This window comes from Petaurus breviceps, unplaced genomic scaffold (genome assembly GCF_028583685.1).
Source record: "Petaurus breviceps papuanus isolate PSGF00001 unplaced genomic scaffold, PetGlider_PUasm1.0 673, whole genome shotgun sequence".
Taxonomy (NCBI): domain Eukaryota; kingdom Metazoa; phylum Chordata; class Mammalia; order Diprotodontia; family Petauridae; genus Petaurus; species Petaurus breviceps.
The window spans coordinates 201,148-217,183 of NW_027186448.1; the positions used below are offsets into that span (position 1 = coordinate 201,148).

The 16,036-nt window shown below is 47.3% G+C and overlaps 2 protein-coding genes across 2 annotated transcripts in view; both read left to right on the plus strand.

Moving 5' to 3' along the window:
- Positions 1–12,486, plus strand: part of NLGN2 (neuroligin 2) — a 13,212-nt gene extending 726 nt beyond the window's left edge. The window contains 8 exon segments of the mRNA XM_069104011.1: positions 2,821–2,877; positions 5,892–6,041; positions 6,308–6,493; positions 6,791–6,983; positions 7,789–8,385; positions 9,252–9,798; positions 9,800–9,865; positions 9,867–12,486. Of these exon segments, the coding sequence (XP_068960112.1) occupies positions 2,821–2,877; positions 5,892–6,041; positions 6,308–6,493; positions 6,791–6,983; positions 7,789–8,385; positions 9,252–9,798; positions 9,800–9,865; positions 9,867–10,127 (2,057 nt within the window). The 3' untranslated portion in view covers positions 10,128–12,486.
- A 131-nt stretch (positions 12,487–12,617) lies between these two features.
- Positions 12,618–15,529, plus strand: LOC138173968 (spermatid maturation protein 1-like). The gene is made up of 3 exons (XM_069104028.1): positions 12,618–13,915; positions 14,096–14,153; positions 14,388–15,529. Exons 1-3 carry the CDS (start codon positions 13,778–13,780, stop codon positions 15,245–15,247), a joined length of 1,056 nt encoding a protein of 351 aa, XP_068960129.1. The 5' UTR covers positions 12,618–13,777; the 3' UTR covers positions 15,248–15,529.
- The last annotated feature ends 507 nt before the right edge of the window (positions 15,530–16,036 follow it).

Below are 16,036 nucleotides of genomic sequence, written 5' to 3' on the forward strand. Positions count from 1 at the left end.
TCTCTCTCTCTCTCTCTCTCTCTCTCTCTCTCTCTCTCTCTCTCCTCCTCTCCCCCCCCACCAGATATACTTCTGTGTTTCTGTATTCCCAAACGCATGTCTTACACAACATCCTATCCCAGAAAATACATTCAAACATTTCTCATGCACACATCATACAGAAAATCCCAAAACATTATACACATATATGCCTCAACACTCCCAGAGTATATTATGCATATATGTCCCCACACTTCCATTTATATTCACTTCATAAACAAATATGACACTTGGGCCCTTTACTATCCTAAAGAGAAAACCACAGCATTTGATAAAGATTATTTTACTTGAGGAAGCTCTTCTACCTCTCTCCCATTCCATTTCCCTTTCCCTCCTCTTGTACCTGCTTCCAACTGTCCTGTCTCCCCAGCCAAATTTTCCTGAAGGATATAGGCATTTCCTAAAGTACTTACCCACTCCAAGATCAAGTAACTTCCTGAATCAAACATTTCGAAGTGATTATTACCTTTAAGAGAAAATACCAACCCTGGGCTCCAAAATCAATCTTCAATATCCTCTTCATCAAGGAAGCAGAAAATACTTTTTAAATAACATGTCATAAGACCAAACCCCACTGACCCTTACCCGAACATTCACAATTCACTCTCTAAATGCTGTCTAGACAATCCAACTTCCAAATATCCAGAGTAAGACCTAAATAAATGCTTTTTGACTTCCTGACATAAACCACCCCAGTTCTCACATATTATCTATCCCTAACACACTGACACTTGTACACAGACTATTTATGACAATCCCTCCAGATTATCTATTCCTAAAATTACCTCTGCATTCACGCAATTTAATCCCATGCATTTACACAATCTAATTCCCATATACATTATTTAATTTACACTCCTCCCAATACTACCTGTGAGACAAGTCCATATTCTCCCATACTCAACCTATACTCATATCTCCTTAAACATACATCATAGCTCCCTATAAACTATTGCCATTCAGTATTCCCCTATATTCACACAATCTACTCTAATGCTTCCCATACATGCATATAATTTATTTCCCAACACACATAAACAATTCCCCCACATTCCCAGTACACATACTATTTACCACCAAAATCCACTTAGTTACATACACAATTTATCCCTCATATCTCATACCCACACAAAGAATCCCTAGCATCCCCCTACAGATACACAATCTACCACTTATACCATAGACCCATATAATTTACCCCCAACATTGCTTCCCACAGTACCCATTAATCCTCTTGCACACAAATACCCCTACATACACACACAATCTTCATACACATAGAGGCAGTTAGAATATCTCTAAAATCTTCATAACTTACTACTCCTAGACATATACAATCCACCCTGACCTCATGAATATGTTCTACAGAGAAACTTTCTTCAAAAGTATCTCAACTTCTTCTCATACACAATCTCTCTCACAATTTATCACCCAACATTTCTCTTTACCCCGACAATATCACTCAGATATAGAAACTGCACTTACTCCACTGACATACCTAGAGCAAACCTATCTGCCTGTAGAAGGAAGTGGTCCTACTCCCCAGCCTATCACCAGAGAGTACTTTGTTCTCAGGTTGGAGAAATCCACCCAGAATTATGGTCTCTTTTGGCGCCTGCCCCAGCCCATGAATCATGATGCTAAACAATTGGCTTTCCCAGGGATTTGGGACCCTGGTTTCTATTCCTCTCCAGTCCTTACTCCTACCCTTTTCTTCTCTGGAGCTTGACCTTCCTTGTCTCCTAAGTACCTCTCTCATTCCATGCACTCCCTCCCAGGACAAATAGGCCCCTTCATCTTCCAGGGTCTGGGTCTCTGAGAATGTGGGGTTTGGGAATGACAATGGGGATGGAAAGTGGGGTATGAAGTTTAGGGTTATGGACTACTCCAGGAAACAGTTTCCACTTTCTCCTTGAAGAGAGCAGTATCTTGGAAGAGGGTGAACTTGTGCCCGAGGGAAGGGTTTAGATCCCTGAGAGGGAACAGGGAGAAGGACAAAATTTAGATTATCCATTTCTTCCTTTTATCCCACCTTGAGTTGAAGAGGGAACTCATAAAGAAAGGGACACTTGGGTTGGGGCTATGAAGTTGGAGAGACCAGGCCTGTGAGTCAGGAAGGGAGGAAAATGCTAGAAGTAAAACTACTGTTGACCTGAACCCTAACCAACCTCTGGCAAGTGGTACATAGGGAGCAGCTTCCTGCCTTCCACCCTCTTGAATAGAAATACTTGGGTCTCCTTTGGCTTCACCCTCATCCATACCCATCCAATCCAAGTTGGGAAAGGAGAGGAAAAGGTGACATTGGCATGGGGGGGGGAGGGAGCAGGGTCTCCTAGGCACCCCACCTCCTAACATCATTTAATTTTCCAGCTGTGAGCCAACAGACTGAATGAAACAAGTCCTTTCCAATCAAGTTCAACATATCTCTTATGACAGGTCTAAGCCCACCCACTTACCTCCCACCCCAGGCCTAGCCACACCTGCCCCTCCAACCCCACCCCCACAAAAAAGAATAAACAGCCTTTTTTGGGTGTTTTTTTCCCGAGGTGGGGGGAGCAAAATTGGGATGTAGAAGCATTTTTATCTTTTCTTGGTTTCTTTTTCTTGCAAACACATTTTGCTTTTTTGGCTCGTTTTTTCCCCCCTGCTTTCCCACCCCACCCCCTTTTCTGCTTTCTCTCCTTCCCTCCCCCATCCACTACCTCCCCGACCCGCCCGCCCCCCCCCCATCTTTCCCCACAAAATTGTCCTTTTTTCTCTGTTTTGTGTTCCCGGTCTTAGGTCCGATCACAAAAAAACGTGACGAGTCGACGCTCAATCCGCCCCCGCCAGACACAGGTAGATTTTTTTAAATGCCGCTGCTGCATGTGGTTGCCGATAATGACACACAGGATCCCTGGCCCACCATACCCAAAACAACCCAGACTAAAATCTCATGGTCCTTAAGGTCCTTTTACAATCATTCTTTACATTCAGACATACACATCTATACAGAGAGGAAAGGAGAGAAAAGAGGTGAGAGGAGAGGAGAGGAGAGGAGAGGAGAGAGAGAAGAGGAAAGGAAAGGATTATGTATAAACTTTTGGACCCAATTGAAAAGGTGGATGAAAAACAATAATTTCTTAAAGATTTTTAATAAAAAACAATCAAAGGAAATTAGAGTGTTAGAATCATGAAAAGAATCAAGAAAATTGGAATATTTTTAGAGCTTAAAAGAAACTGGAAAAACTTTGGTACTTTAGACATCTTTGAAAATGTAAAATCTTGGAGGGATTTAATTTTGAGTCAAATGGGAAATTTGGAGAAAACTGGAAATTAGGGGAGAGTTGGGGAAAATGGGGAAAAAAATTTAAAATTAGAAACTGACACAATTTGAAGTACTGGAAAAATAAGTGAGATTCAGATAACAGTGACATTTGAAACCAGTCATATAAAGTGGAAACTTTTTAAAAACGGGACCCAAATTTTGCTACAAAATTTTGAAAATGAAAATAATTTTTTTTCTTTTTCTCCCCCCCCCCAAAAAAAAGTTTTTGTTTTTTCTTTTCTTGTTGAATCTGGCCCATGATTTTCTCGCTTTTGGGGTTTTTTCTTTCTTTCTTCTTTCTTGATCTCTTTTTTGTTGTCATTGTTGTTTTTGAATTCTTGTTGCCCCTTGCCCCTACCCTTCCCTGCCCTGCCTTGCACCCCTCTGCCTCCCCTTTCCCCCCACACTGGGAGAGTGGTGGTGCTGGGCTGGGGAGGGCATGTTGGGGAGAGGGGATCAGCACTAGAAACACAGAGTTCAGCTGTGACCTTCAAGAGAAAGCAAATGATTTAAGGAAACTATCCTGTGACACAGAAATTTAGGTAGATGGGAGGGTCTGTGTTCTTCGTTGGAAATGTTGGATTGTTGGGGGAAAGGAGTTGGGGCTAGCTAGCAAGTGAAGGAGCAAGAGGGTCTTCTTGGTAAGAGCATTGACATGGCCTGAGCTGTAGTCCTAATTTTGTCACTCAGACCCAGTGTGGACTTGGAAAAGTCACCTCTCTGGGTCTCTGCTTCCTACTCTTTAGAAAGAAGGGGTTTAACTAGAAGATGTCTCTAAGGTCCCTTCCAGCTCTGACATTCTATGCTTCTCTGACCTAGGATGAAGAGTTGGGAGAGAGGAGGTAAAAAGACAAAAGGAAGGCTAGACAATGAGAAATGCTCTCTTGTCCAAGAGCAAGGGGGAAGGTGTTTCCACAACCTTTGGAAGGTGAACAGGAAATTGTGAGGAAGTGCACTTTAGGAGTTGGAGGAAGTTTTTAACAAGGGGACCTGTGAAAGGAGGTATAAAAAAATCTGGAGTAGCAAGTATGCCTGAGACTTGTAAAGTACAGAAGTTTAAGGGACTTCACGTCTGTTTTTGGAGTACCAAGGGTCTGGGGAGGAATGGGGTTCCTGCAGGGGAGAGAAGAGCATATTGGAGAGCTGTGCTGAGGTTCCTGGAATAGGTAAGGGCATTCAGGATTTGAGGAAGCTCCTGGGCATTTCTGGCAAATGTCCTAGAATTAGATAACAGTCACCTCTATCCTGGTTGTTAGCTTGTATAACTTTGGGGAGTGAGTGGAGGAAGGAATCCCCTGATGTTAAATTGGCTCCTTCTATTTGTGAGGTGCCATATCTCAGAAATCCCTAAAGGGAGAATTAAAGTTTCTAGACTCTAGCAATTCCCTGGGGGTGGAGGGTGAAGAAGAATAATCATAGCACTTTAAGATATGTAAATTGATTGACATACATTATCCCTCAGGAGATATATAGAGAGTATGGGTATTTTATGAAGTCTGGACTTTCACTGACTTCACTAGCCCTTAGCCCATTCATACCCTCTCCCCAAAACTCCTTCAGCCAAATTAATTAGGCTGGGGGTGTTGCTATGACAACTAGGGAGCTGCCCTAGAAAGGAATTAGGGTGAGGAGGAGTCTGACCCTCCCCCAAGAACCCCAGAACCTGACACCCTTCCCTCCCTGCCTTGTATACTCCTGAGGGAACAGTAGAGGGCTGAGGCCTATGGAAATGAACATCCTGTAACTTCTTTCACCCCATTCCAAAAGGGTCTGCTCCATTTTAGCAACAAGAGTCCCTTTAGAAATGAGGAGGGGACACAAGAGGGATACAAATTATATTAAGAGGTTGGGTGGGAGATCCCCTGACATGGAGTGGTAGACATTTTGACTTAGAGATATTCCCTTCCCATTGCTAGATTAGATGATTTTACCCTTTAGCTGGTCCCTCTAACCAAGCTCTTGATTTGGGCCTCAAGATGTAGGGAAACAGTAGGAGAGCCCTGATTAGCAAGGCACAAGGCACCACGTCTGGATTTGGGCAGTTGTAGATTCTGTGTCCGAGGTTATGTGCATACATTATCGGGGTCCCTATTACTCAAAGGGCCTCCTTGTTCTCTCTGGGACTAGAGGTCTGCCAGGAAGGGTAACTGTGGTCTTGTTCTACACTTCACCCACTCTTCTGGCTCGGCACCCTCGTTCTGTTTGCCTTTCTGGAAAGAGAACTATTTCTTCCTGAATTACCCCTCACCCTCTAACATAGGAATGGGGAGCCAAATGCAATGCGGTCTTCCCCACAACACCTGTATTCACCTTGCCCCTCTCTTGGAGTCTCTCATATGCTCCCCACACCCTTTTTTCTTGTGTTTCCTTCCTCGACCCCACTTTCTCTGTGACCCAACCCCTCTTTGTGGTTCTGCCCCTACCTGGCTGCTCACTGTGTCTTTGCCCTTTACCCCTCCCTTCAACGTGGCTCCACCCTCGAACCCACCTCATCCCCATGGCTCCTCCTTGACCCCACCCCTCGCTGTGGCTCCGCCCCTACCAGACATCCGGGACTCGGGGAAGAAGCCAGTGATGCTGTTCCTCCACGGGGGCTCCTACATGGAGGGAACGGGGAACATGTTTGACGGCTCCGTCCTGGCCGCTTATGGCAACGTGATTGTGGTCACGCTCAACTACCGGCTCGGTGTGCTCGGTGAGGGCGTGATGTGCGTGGGGTCGAGAGCGCAGGACTTTCTGGGGCTGGAGTGGGGTATGCAGGGAAAAAGGGAGGACAGAGTTGGGATGTTCTGGACCATCAGGGGCGTGTCTTGTCCCAGAAAGGGGGTGGCTAGTCAAATACGGGTGGGTTTGCTCTGAGTGCACGAGGGATGTGGATGAGGTTTCCCCTGGAAGGGTCGAGGGAGTTCCATCACCCTCCCTGAGATCTCCCTCTCTCCTCACCCTCTGACCCTGCCCCAGGGTTCCTCAGCACAGGGGACCAGGCTGCCAAGGGTAACTATGGGCTCCTCGACCAGATCCAAGCACTGCGCTGGCTCAGTGAAAACGTGGGGCACTTTGGAGGTGACCCAGAGAGAATTACCATCTTTGGCTCTGGAGCTGGAGCCTCATGTGTTAACCTGCTTATTCTCTCTCACCACTCTGAAGGTACTGGCATGTTGTTTTGGGGGGACCCAGGTGTCTTCATCCCTGATCCCTCCTAGGCCAGTCCCAGGGATCTCTGATTCCCCTCTCCTAAAGGTTTCCACTGTTCTGCTCTCTCTAGTCCCAGTCGAATTTATATGGGGGACATTTCCTTTCCTTGGCTCCTTCCCCCTCAGCTGAGATGCATCTAGTCTATCTCTCTAGTCCCATCCCTGCTGCTGGTGAGCGCTGCAGAGGTCCCTCACCCACTGCAGTCCTTCCTCTGTGTGTATGTGCCCATTCCCTACTTCCCACCACCAGGACTGTTCCAGAAAGCCATTGCCCAGAGTGGTACAGCCATCTCCAGCTGGTCTGTAAACTACCAGCCACTCAAGTACACACAACTGTTGGCAGCCAAGGTGGGCTGCAACCAGGAAGAAAATGCTGAGGTCGTGGAATGTCTTCGGAGAAAACCCTCTCGGGAGCTTGTTGATCAGGATGTCCAACCAGCTCGGTATGGTGTTCCTGGTTCCCAGGGTCTAGGGGGACAGGACTCATCCTGTTAGTCACTCAATAAACATTTATGAAGTGCCTACTGTGTGCCAGGTACTGGGCTAAAGGGCCAGTTTGGGGATACAAAGAAAGATAAAAGACAATCTCTACTGTCAAGGAACTTACAGTCTAACAAAGGAGACAGTATGCAAACAGAAGATGTATACAAGATAAATTGGAGATAACCAGTTGAGGGAAGGCACTAGAACAGGGGTGGGGAACCTGTAGCCTTGAGGCTATGTGTGGCCTTCTAGGTCCTTGGCTATGTGGCCTTTTGACTGAGTTTTACGGAACAAATCCTTTTATTAAGGGGATTCGTTCTTCGAAGATTGGATTCAGTCAAATGGTTACACTTGAGGACCTAGAGGGCCACATGTAGCCTCCAGATCACAGATTCCCCACCACTATATTAGAGTTAAGAGGGATGGGAAAGGCTTCAAGTAGAAGGTAGGATTTTAGCTGGGGCTTGAAGGAAGCCAGGTAAGCTAGGATGGAGAGAATTCCAGGAATGGGGAGACAGCCAGTGAAAAATATCAGGAGTCAATAGATGGAGTATACTGGTTGAGGGATAAGTAGATCAGTGCTATTGGACCAGAGAATATATATGGGGATGGGGGGCAGTGTCTAAAGTATAAGAATACTGGAAAGACTCTCACTTGGTCCTGTAGCAGTATATGATCTAGGAAGAGTTGGTAGGCCTGTGGCCTCACCAACCTAGGAGGATTCAAGAGTCTCCCTAAAGACCTGACTTGGCTTTCTTCTTCTAGCTACCACATTGCCTTTGGTCCAGTTGTGGATGGTGATGTGGTCCCAGATGACCCAGAGATCCTGATGCAACAGGGTGAATTTCTCAACTATGACATGCTGATTGGTGTCAACCAGGGTGAGGGTTTGAAGTTCGTAGAGGATTCAGCAGAGAGTGAGGATGGTGTATCAGCTAGCGCCTTTGACTTCACAGTCTCCAACTTTGTGGACAACCTCTATGGCTACCCTGAGGGCAAGGATGTCCTGAGAGAAACCATCAAATTCATGTACACAGACTGGGCTGACCGGGACAATGGTGAAATGAGGCGGAAGACACTTCTAGCTCTCTTTACTGACCACCAGTGGGTGGCCCCAGCTGTGGCTACCGCAAAACTTCATGCTGATTACCAGTCACCTGTCTACTTCTATACTTTCTACCATCATTGCCAGGCAGAGGGCAGGCCTGAGTGGGCTGATGCAGCTCATGGTGATGAACTGCCCTACGTGTTTGGGGTGCCCATGGTGGGTGCCACAGATCTCTTTCCTTGCAACTTCTCCAAGAATGATGTCATGCTCAGCGCTGTTGTTATGACCTACTGGACCAACTTCGCCAAGACTGGGTGAGGGGGAGGAGGCAGAGGGAGGGCAGGGTGTCCACTTTTGGAGGAGGAAGAAGGGATAGGGAGGTCCAGGATGTCTCCCTGTTCCCCCTCCCCATGGTGGAGTCTATTCTTTATTTTTCTGTGTATCACTTCCTTCCCCTCTTTTATTTCCTCCTTTCCCCACTATTGTCCTTTTTCTTCTCCCTTCTTTCCTTTTCCCCTTCTTGGTTTTTTTTTTTGGTCTCCCTTTGTCTATCTTCCTATTCCCTTCTTAGTGTCCATCCTCTTGCGTGACTCCCCATGTATTTTTCTCTTTGTTTCCCTTCTTCTCCCCTTCTACCGCTTTCCCCATCTCTGGCTCTGTTTGCCTCTGTGTCTGTTTCAGTCTTTTCCTATCTGTTTTCATTTGTTTTTCTGTACCTACCTCCCTTTTCTCATCTTCCACTGTCTTACTCACCTTCCCCCAATTCCTCTGCTCACTGCTGTTCTCTTCCTCTCATTTCCTTTTTTCTTTTTCCTCATCTTACTTTACCTCCTTTTTCATCCTCAAATCTCTCTCCCATTTTATTCTGCCACCAGCTATGCTTCTTTTTTTTTTTAATCTTTCCTTTTCTCTTGTTCTGTATCTCTAAGCTTTTGGGTACTCTCTGTATGTCAGTCCTTTTATATTGCTCTGTCTATCCATCTCTCTATTAACTTTGGCACCTCTGCTTATTTTTCCTTTTATTTTCATCTCTCTCTTCCTACCTGTCTCTTTCTCTTTTCAGCATCTTTTTCACAGTACATATCTCTTTGCTCTTGATAAATCTTTCTGTCTCTGTCACTGCCTCTCTCTCTGGACCTTTGAATCTCACTCCTCCACTCTCCTTCCCCGATCCCTGCAGTGATCCCAACCAGCCAGTTCCCCAGGATACCAAGTTCATCCACACCAAGCCCAACCGCTTTGAGGAGGTCGTGTGGAGCAAGTTCAACAGTAAGGAGAAGCAGTACCTGCATATAGGCCTCAAACCCCGAGTCCGGGACAACTATCGTGCCAACAAGGTGGCCTTCTGGCTAGAGCTGGTGCCCCACCTTCACAATCTGCACACTGAACTCATCACATCCACTACCACCCGCCTGCCACCCTATGCTACGCGCTGGCCCCCTCGTCCACCGCCTGGGGCCACAGGCACCCGCCGGCCCCCACCACCAGCCACCACTCCACCTGAGCCTGAACCAGACCCAGGGCCCCGAGCCTATGACCGCTTCCCAGGGGATTCTCGGGACTACTCCACAGAGCTGAGTGTCACTGTGGCTGTTGGTGCCTCCCTCCTCTTCCTCAACATCCTAGCCTTTGCCGCCCTGTACTACAAGCGGGACCGACGACAGGAGCTACGATGCCGGCGGCTCAGCCCACCTGGGGGCACAGGCTCCGGAGGGCTTGGTGGGGGCCCCCCTGCTCCCCACAGCTGGCCGGGAGCTACCTGAAGAGGAATTGGTGTCATTGCAGCTAAAGCGGGGGGGGAGGTGTAGGAGGGGACCCAGGAGAGACCCTTCGCCCATCCTGCCCACCTGATTATACCCTTGCCCTTCGCCGGGCACCGGACGATATGCCTCTCCTTGCCCCTGGTGCCCTGACCCTGCTGCCAAGTGGTCTGGGTCCACCCCCCCCCCCCCCCCCCCCCCCCCCTCACCCTTTTGGGCCCTTCCCTCTGCCTCCCCCAACTACTGCCAGCCACAACAACACGCTACCCCATCCCCATTCTACCACCCGGGTATAGGGGGCAGCAGTGGGGGAGGGAGTGCACACCACTCATCTCTCCCCAAACCAGACAGGAAGGGAGACTCAATAATCATGGAGTCTAGGGGTTGGGTTGAGAAGAATTGTGGGTGCTGGGATGCCCACCCAATCATGTCAAAGCACCTTATTAAGGTGGACACAAGTTTCCACATCAAGATGTGCACACTCTGCCCATGGAGATATGTTTTCTTATCTGGACATCAGCCTTTAGACTTGTTGTGGGATGACTTTTCCTACTGGGACACAGGTCTTATGGTGTGTGGAAGTGTGTTTTCACATTTAAGGCCTGCTTTTTCACATGGAGGTATATTTTCCTATAATGGGGCATGTTTTCCCATGTTCAGAGTGTGGAGTTTTTGGGCCACCCTGGACACATTTTGGCTCTCTCAAGGAAATTCCTTGCAGGGTTTGGACCCCAGAATCCTGACCTCTTACCCTCTAAAGGAGACCTTGGGAGTGGGCATTTTTACACCTGTCAATGTAAGGTTGGAATGCCTATCAACTCAAGGGGTTGACACCCAGGAAAGATGGATGAGGTGATCACAGGGACACCCAGTGAACCATGTTTTTCCTAATGGCATTGGTCTGATGAAGCATGTTCTCCTTTGTAGGCATGAGTCTTCCACATATAGGCACAGACTTACCATTGGGTGGGAGGGAGAGGAATGGATCTATGTGGACCCATGCTGCTTGTGAGTGTCAGACATGCGGTTTCCCATATGGACATGTCATATGGGGAAAGTACGTTTCCTGTGTGGACATGTTACTGCATGTGGATGTGTGTTTTTCCATCTGGATGCCCTTGTCTGCCCAGGACTCCCCTAATCCCCAACCCCCATTCCCAGTGAACTGGCTCCAGTCCTAAGTTCCTCCCTGGACATTGGATAAGAAGAAATTCAAGGCCAAGAGAAGCCATGGGGAGTTAGCTGCAGACAACATAATAAAGTTGCCCTTTATTTTGTACAAATTCTAGGGGGTGGGGAGGAGATACACACACCCCTTCCCACCCACAGAGATGTTGAAGTAACAGGGGGCTGGGGTGGATGTGGGGACCAAGATGGCGATGCATGTTTGACCAAAGTCCCAGACCAGGGTCTAGGGGGCAGTCCTCCCCCTACCCCTCTTACCAGCATTCATCTTGTGCCAAACTTAAGGGTTTGAAGTGTGTCAGACCCTACCCCCAAGTGCCAAGGACTCTCTTTCCCAGGGAAGGGGGAGGGAGGAGGCTCTGGGGTCCAGGGAGATATATGGGGAGGGTAAACAAAGCTAAAAGTCCTAACTTTGTGCCCCTACCCATCTCTCTCTCTGCCTCAGTACCTCTTCTCTGAAAAAATATCCCTCTCTCTCTCTCCCCCTCTCTCCCTCTCCCTCCCCTCCTCCCCTCTCTTCCCCTCCCCCCCTTCTCTCTCTTCCTCAATTCTTTTTATGGTTTTAATTTTTCCTTTAAAAAATTTTTTTTCCATCTCTCCCCTTGCCTAAGATAAATAGACTTTTTTTTTTTTTAGCTTTCCCACCCTTTCCTTCAAATCCCTTGAGCCCTTGGTTGGGCTGGGTGGGGAGTTTGGGGGTGGAAATAGACCTGAGAATAGATTTATCAGCAGGGAACAGAGGTCTAGTACAGTGTGGGGCTTACATGGGAGGTGATACTGGGGTAAGAATAGGGAAACCCATTCCAGGGTTGCCAGGAGTCTCTGAGGCAGGAAGAATTTGAAAATAGTAAGGTGAAATGGAGTTTCTCCTCTGAAAAATTCTAAAAAAAAAAAAATGATTTGGGTCACCAGTGGGGAAGGATTGAAAAGGGAGATGACCAAAAGTGATTAAGGATTTGGAGGGGACAAGGAAAAGAAATAAAAATTTGCTCCAATTTCTTGGGGGCATTTGGTGCCAAACCAAAGGTGGGGGCAGGGGGAACCTATGCCCTTCCATTGACACCCCAAATCTGGACTTCTCATCCAGTCTCCCCAACTTTTGACCTAGAATTTGCCTCCCTCCTCATAGACCTTCACCATACACACCTCCTGGTCCCCAACCTAGTCCTTTTGATCCCTCATTTTCTCTGGATAGTCATACACCCAGATTCTAGGGACCTTGACCCTGAAACCCAGTAGCTATGCCTCCAGCATTGGGGCACAAGAGAGAGGCTGGTATGGACCTGGGGTATTCCATGATTCAGCCATGGACTCTACCACCTGGCCCCCAATTTTCCCCTAAGTCTTCGTCTCTCTCCTGCCCCACCCCCACTGCCCACAAACTCCCTGCCCTAGCAGCTCTGTACACATTTTTAAACCTGGCAAAAGATGATGAAGAGAATTATTGTAAATATAAAAGTTTAACTGTTAGTCATGCCTGCTATGGGGGATTGGTGCACATATGGGTCTCTGAGGGAGACTGGTTTGTGGAGTGGGACTGAGTTTCCTACTGAGGGAAATGCACAGCAGAGAAGGGCAGAAACAACCTGGGATTGAAGGAAGTGGGTCCCCAAGTTTCGCCTCTACCTACCTCCAACAAACACACAAAAATAGTCCAAAAACCCAGTTTCACTGAATATCAAGAGTCAGAAGGGAACTTAAGAGGTCATTCAGTCTAATTCCTGACCTAGGGTGACAGTCCTTTTGATGAGATAACTGACAAGGTTAGTTGTCCAGTTTTTTCCTTGAAGGCCTCCTACTAGTAAGAGGAAACTAACAATTTCTTGTAGCAGTTCAATCCATTTCTGATAACCCTAATTGTTATCTTCATGACAAACCTAAATTTTTCTGCAGCTGCCACCTATTTGCTCCTAGCTCTTCTCTAGAGCCAAGGAAAATTAAAATTCCTCAGTTACTTAAATGATATGAAGACAGCTAGTATCTTCCCCAAGTCTTCTCATCTTCAGGTCAAATTGCCTCAGTCCCTTCAAATAATCTTTATGTAATCCAACCATCTTCCTTTGGACCCAATCCAGCTTATTGTCCTTAGAAAGCACAGAATCTCTAAATTGAAAGGGACCTTAGAGATCATCTGGTCTAACCTGTCCCTAAGTAAGTAGGAATTGTTTATACCATCTCACCAGCCCTCTGTCCAATCAGAATTTTCCTTTGCCCATCCTTATGTGGTGAGGGACAGGTAGAGCTAGGCTAGTTAGAATGATCTCAGTCAGTGCAAACCTGATGCTGTGAAAGGACAGAATCCTCATCAAGGGAAGTTATTGTCCAGTCCAGGAGATAGGATGCTGTCTCCACACAAAGGGAAGGAGTCATCAAGAGCATTTAGCTGCATCCAGATGACTGCAAACCATGCAGAGGCTAAGAATGCAAGGGAAAACAGATTCAAGGGAGCTTCCTGAAAAAGGGGGGTTGTTGAAAGTGTGAGGGGCATGGTCTAGTGATGAAGCCTAGCCTACTTGAAGGCTTGAAAGAGGGAAAAGGTGAGTCAAGAATGGGTCAAGTCTGGGGAACACTTAGCCTAGCTGGGGCCACAGCAGAAGCCCATAGGTGAGGAAGGCATTAATAGCTTGGTAGCCTGGTTATTGTGATGCCTCTGTCTCATTGTGACTCACTTCTTCCCCATAACTGCTGGCTTCTAGAACAAGTTTATAAGTAGGGTGGAGGGTTGGGGGGGGGGGCCCAGGTAGCCCTGGGACCCCCCATCATGGATAACTCTTTCCAGCAAGGGACCCATTACTGTTCAGGTCCTGGCTCTGAGAGCTGCCAGAACGTAGGCGAATATATCTTGGTCTTTCTGGGCTTCATCATCTCTATCAACATTGGAATCAATGTGGTGACTCTGGTCAGGGTCTGGGTACTAGGGTCCCTGGGAGAGTCAGGGAATAGATCAGGGAACCAGAACCTTGGTTGGGGAGGGATAGAGGAAGGGAAAGCCATGGGCTGGAGATCATGTTACAGGGTCCTTAGTGATGAGAGGACCAGGATGCCTGGTGTTTATTCTTTCCTTTTCCCTGACCCTCAGCTCCGGTGCCGCCTTGAGGGCTTTCTGAACCAAATATTCCATAATTTTTTTCAGGAAGGTAAGTGACAAGAGTCTTGAGTGGGTCCCAGTCTACTTCTTTACCCCTCTTCCCTGGTCAAAGACACAGGGATTCCTCCCCTCAGACCCTGTCTCTTTCTCAAGAATTCATGGTCCCCCTCAGGGGTCTGAATGCCCCAGTACCTAGCCCTTGGCTTTGACATGGTTCCCACTTCTCTAGGGGATGTATGCCATTTTGCAGGCTTCTGCTCACCTTCCCCTTGCCCTTCTGCAGATAACATGCTTGAACTGACCCCAATCATTCCCAAGAAACTGCTCATCCACAGGCCTCCAGCACTGAAGCAGACAAAAAGACCTCCAGTCTATCAGGACCCTCCTGTCTGTAGAAACCCTCCTGTTTGTCAAAATCCTACTGTCTGTTGGAAGCCTCCTGTCTGTTGGAACCATTCTCTCTGTCAGAATTCTGCTGCCTGTCGGAATCTTGCTGTCCATCGGAACCCTAATGTCTGTGGGAGCCCCCCTGTCTGTGACCTCTGTACTATGGACTCTGTGACTCTTGACCTGGCCCCCCCAGGCTCCTGCCGTAAACACTCAGTTTTCTCACCAGAACCTAACCAATGTCTACATGCCAGGCTTTCCAATGGAGATGACAAGGTTTCCCAGTATTGGCACCCTGGTAGTTGCCCTGGCAATTGTCAATATGACTGGGACTCTCCAATGCCTCAGGCTCACTGGAAAGATTTATCATCTTGTCCCCCATCCCCTGGGGTCCATTTCCAACAATACCTGGGAAGATCAGCCAAGGGGGTGGAAGCAAAGTCCAAGATGGGATTGGAAGCTTGTGTGTGCCCCATTAAGCCCTCATCACATAAAGCTGAATCTCAGAGTTGCAAAGAGAGTGCAGAACCAAACATGTATGGATATTCCCCCCAGTTCTTCCACCAGGTTACAATCAGCCCTCTAAACTGCAATCCCATGCCCTCCACAAACCATGTAATGTACAATGGCTGGAAAAAGAAGAGGCAGGTATGGGAAGAAAGTAGGGGTGTTGACAGCTTGCCCCATGCATGCCCCCCAGACTTTCTTGAAAAGCCAAGCCAGGACTGGGTATACTACTCCCTGGAGGAGTGGTAGTGGAGAATAATAAAGTGGAAAAATAAGGGCTAGCTTGTAGTTGGTGTCTGGGATTTCCCTGATCCTAGATACTAAAGGAAGATTTCATGGGAATAAGAGCCTAATGCCCATTCATCGTTTATGTGGTATTTTATAGCTTGCAGAGTGCTTTCTTCACAACAACCCTGTGAAGGGGAGAAGTAGAAGGATGATTATCCTTATTTTACTGATGAGGAAACTGAAGTTGAGTGGCTAAAGACATTGAGCTGATTTGTCTAAGGTAATAAAGCTAGTTAGTAGCAGAATGAGCCTCAACCCTAGATCTCTTTGACCCAACTGTATTTCTCTTCCTATTATACCACCCTGCTTCACACCAGATTAGAAGCAGAGGAATAGGTATGGAAAGATTGTACCTTCATTCCATACCATGTCTACAACAGAGTCCAGAGGTCATAACCTGCCTTCCTTTTCTGATTTCCACAGACTCTAAGAGTTAGAGGGCCCAGTATTTCTCACTTCTTTGTTCTAATATGGCCTAGAGTCACATCTCTCTCCAACAGAAGTTGAATTAGGCATCCAACCACAGTTCTCCTCCATTAGCCTCTGTCTCTTACGCCTATACACCAACACCCTCAACCTTTCCCCCATTACGTACTGTTCTAATACTGTTTATATGAATATACAGCATGAATAGCTATGCCAACTCCTAAAAAGAGAGATAGATCCATTTATCTATGTATTCATCTATCTATGCCCTGACAGTTCCAATGAAGCTCTAGGCCTGTTTTCTCAGGGGTAACACCTAGTCCC

Excerpts from the sequence above, each read along its gene's own strand:
- LOC138173968 (XM_069104028.1), top strand. The coding sequence starts at position 13,778 with ATGGATAACTCTTTCCAGCAAGGGACCCATTACTGTTCAGGTCCTGGC. Across the intron at positions 13,916-14,095 it reads GAATCAATGTGGTGACTCTG|CTCCGGTGCCGCCTTGAGGG; the intron begins GTCAGGGTCTGG and ends CCTGACCCTCAG. Across the intron at positions 14,154-14,387 it reads CCATAATTTTTTTCAGGAAG|ATAACATGCTTGAACTGACC; the intron begins GTAAGTGACAAG and ends GCCCTTCTGCAG.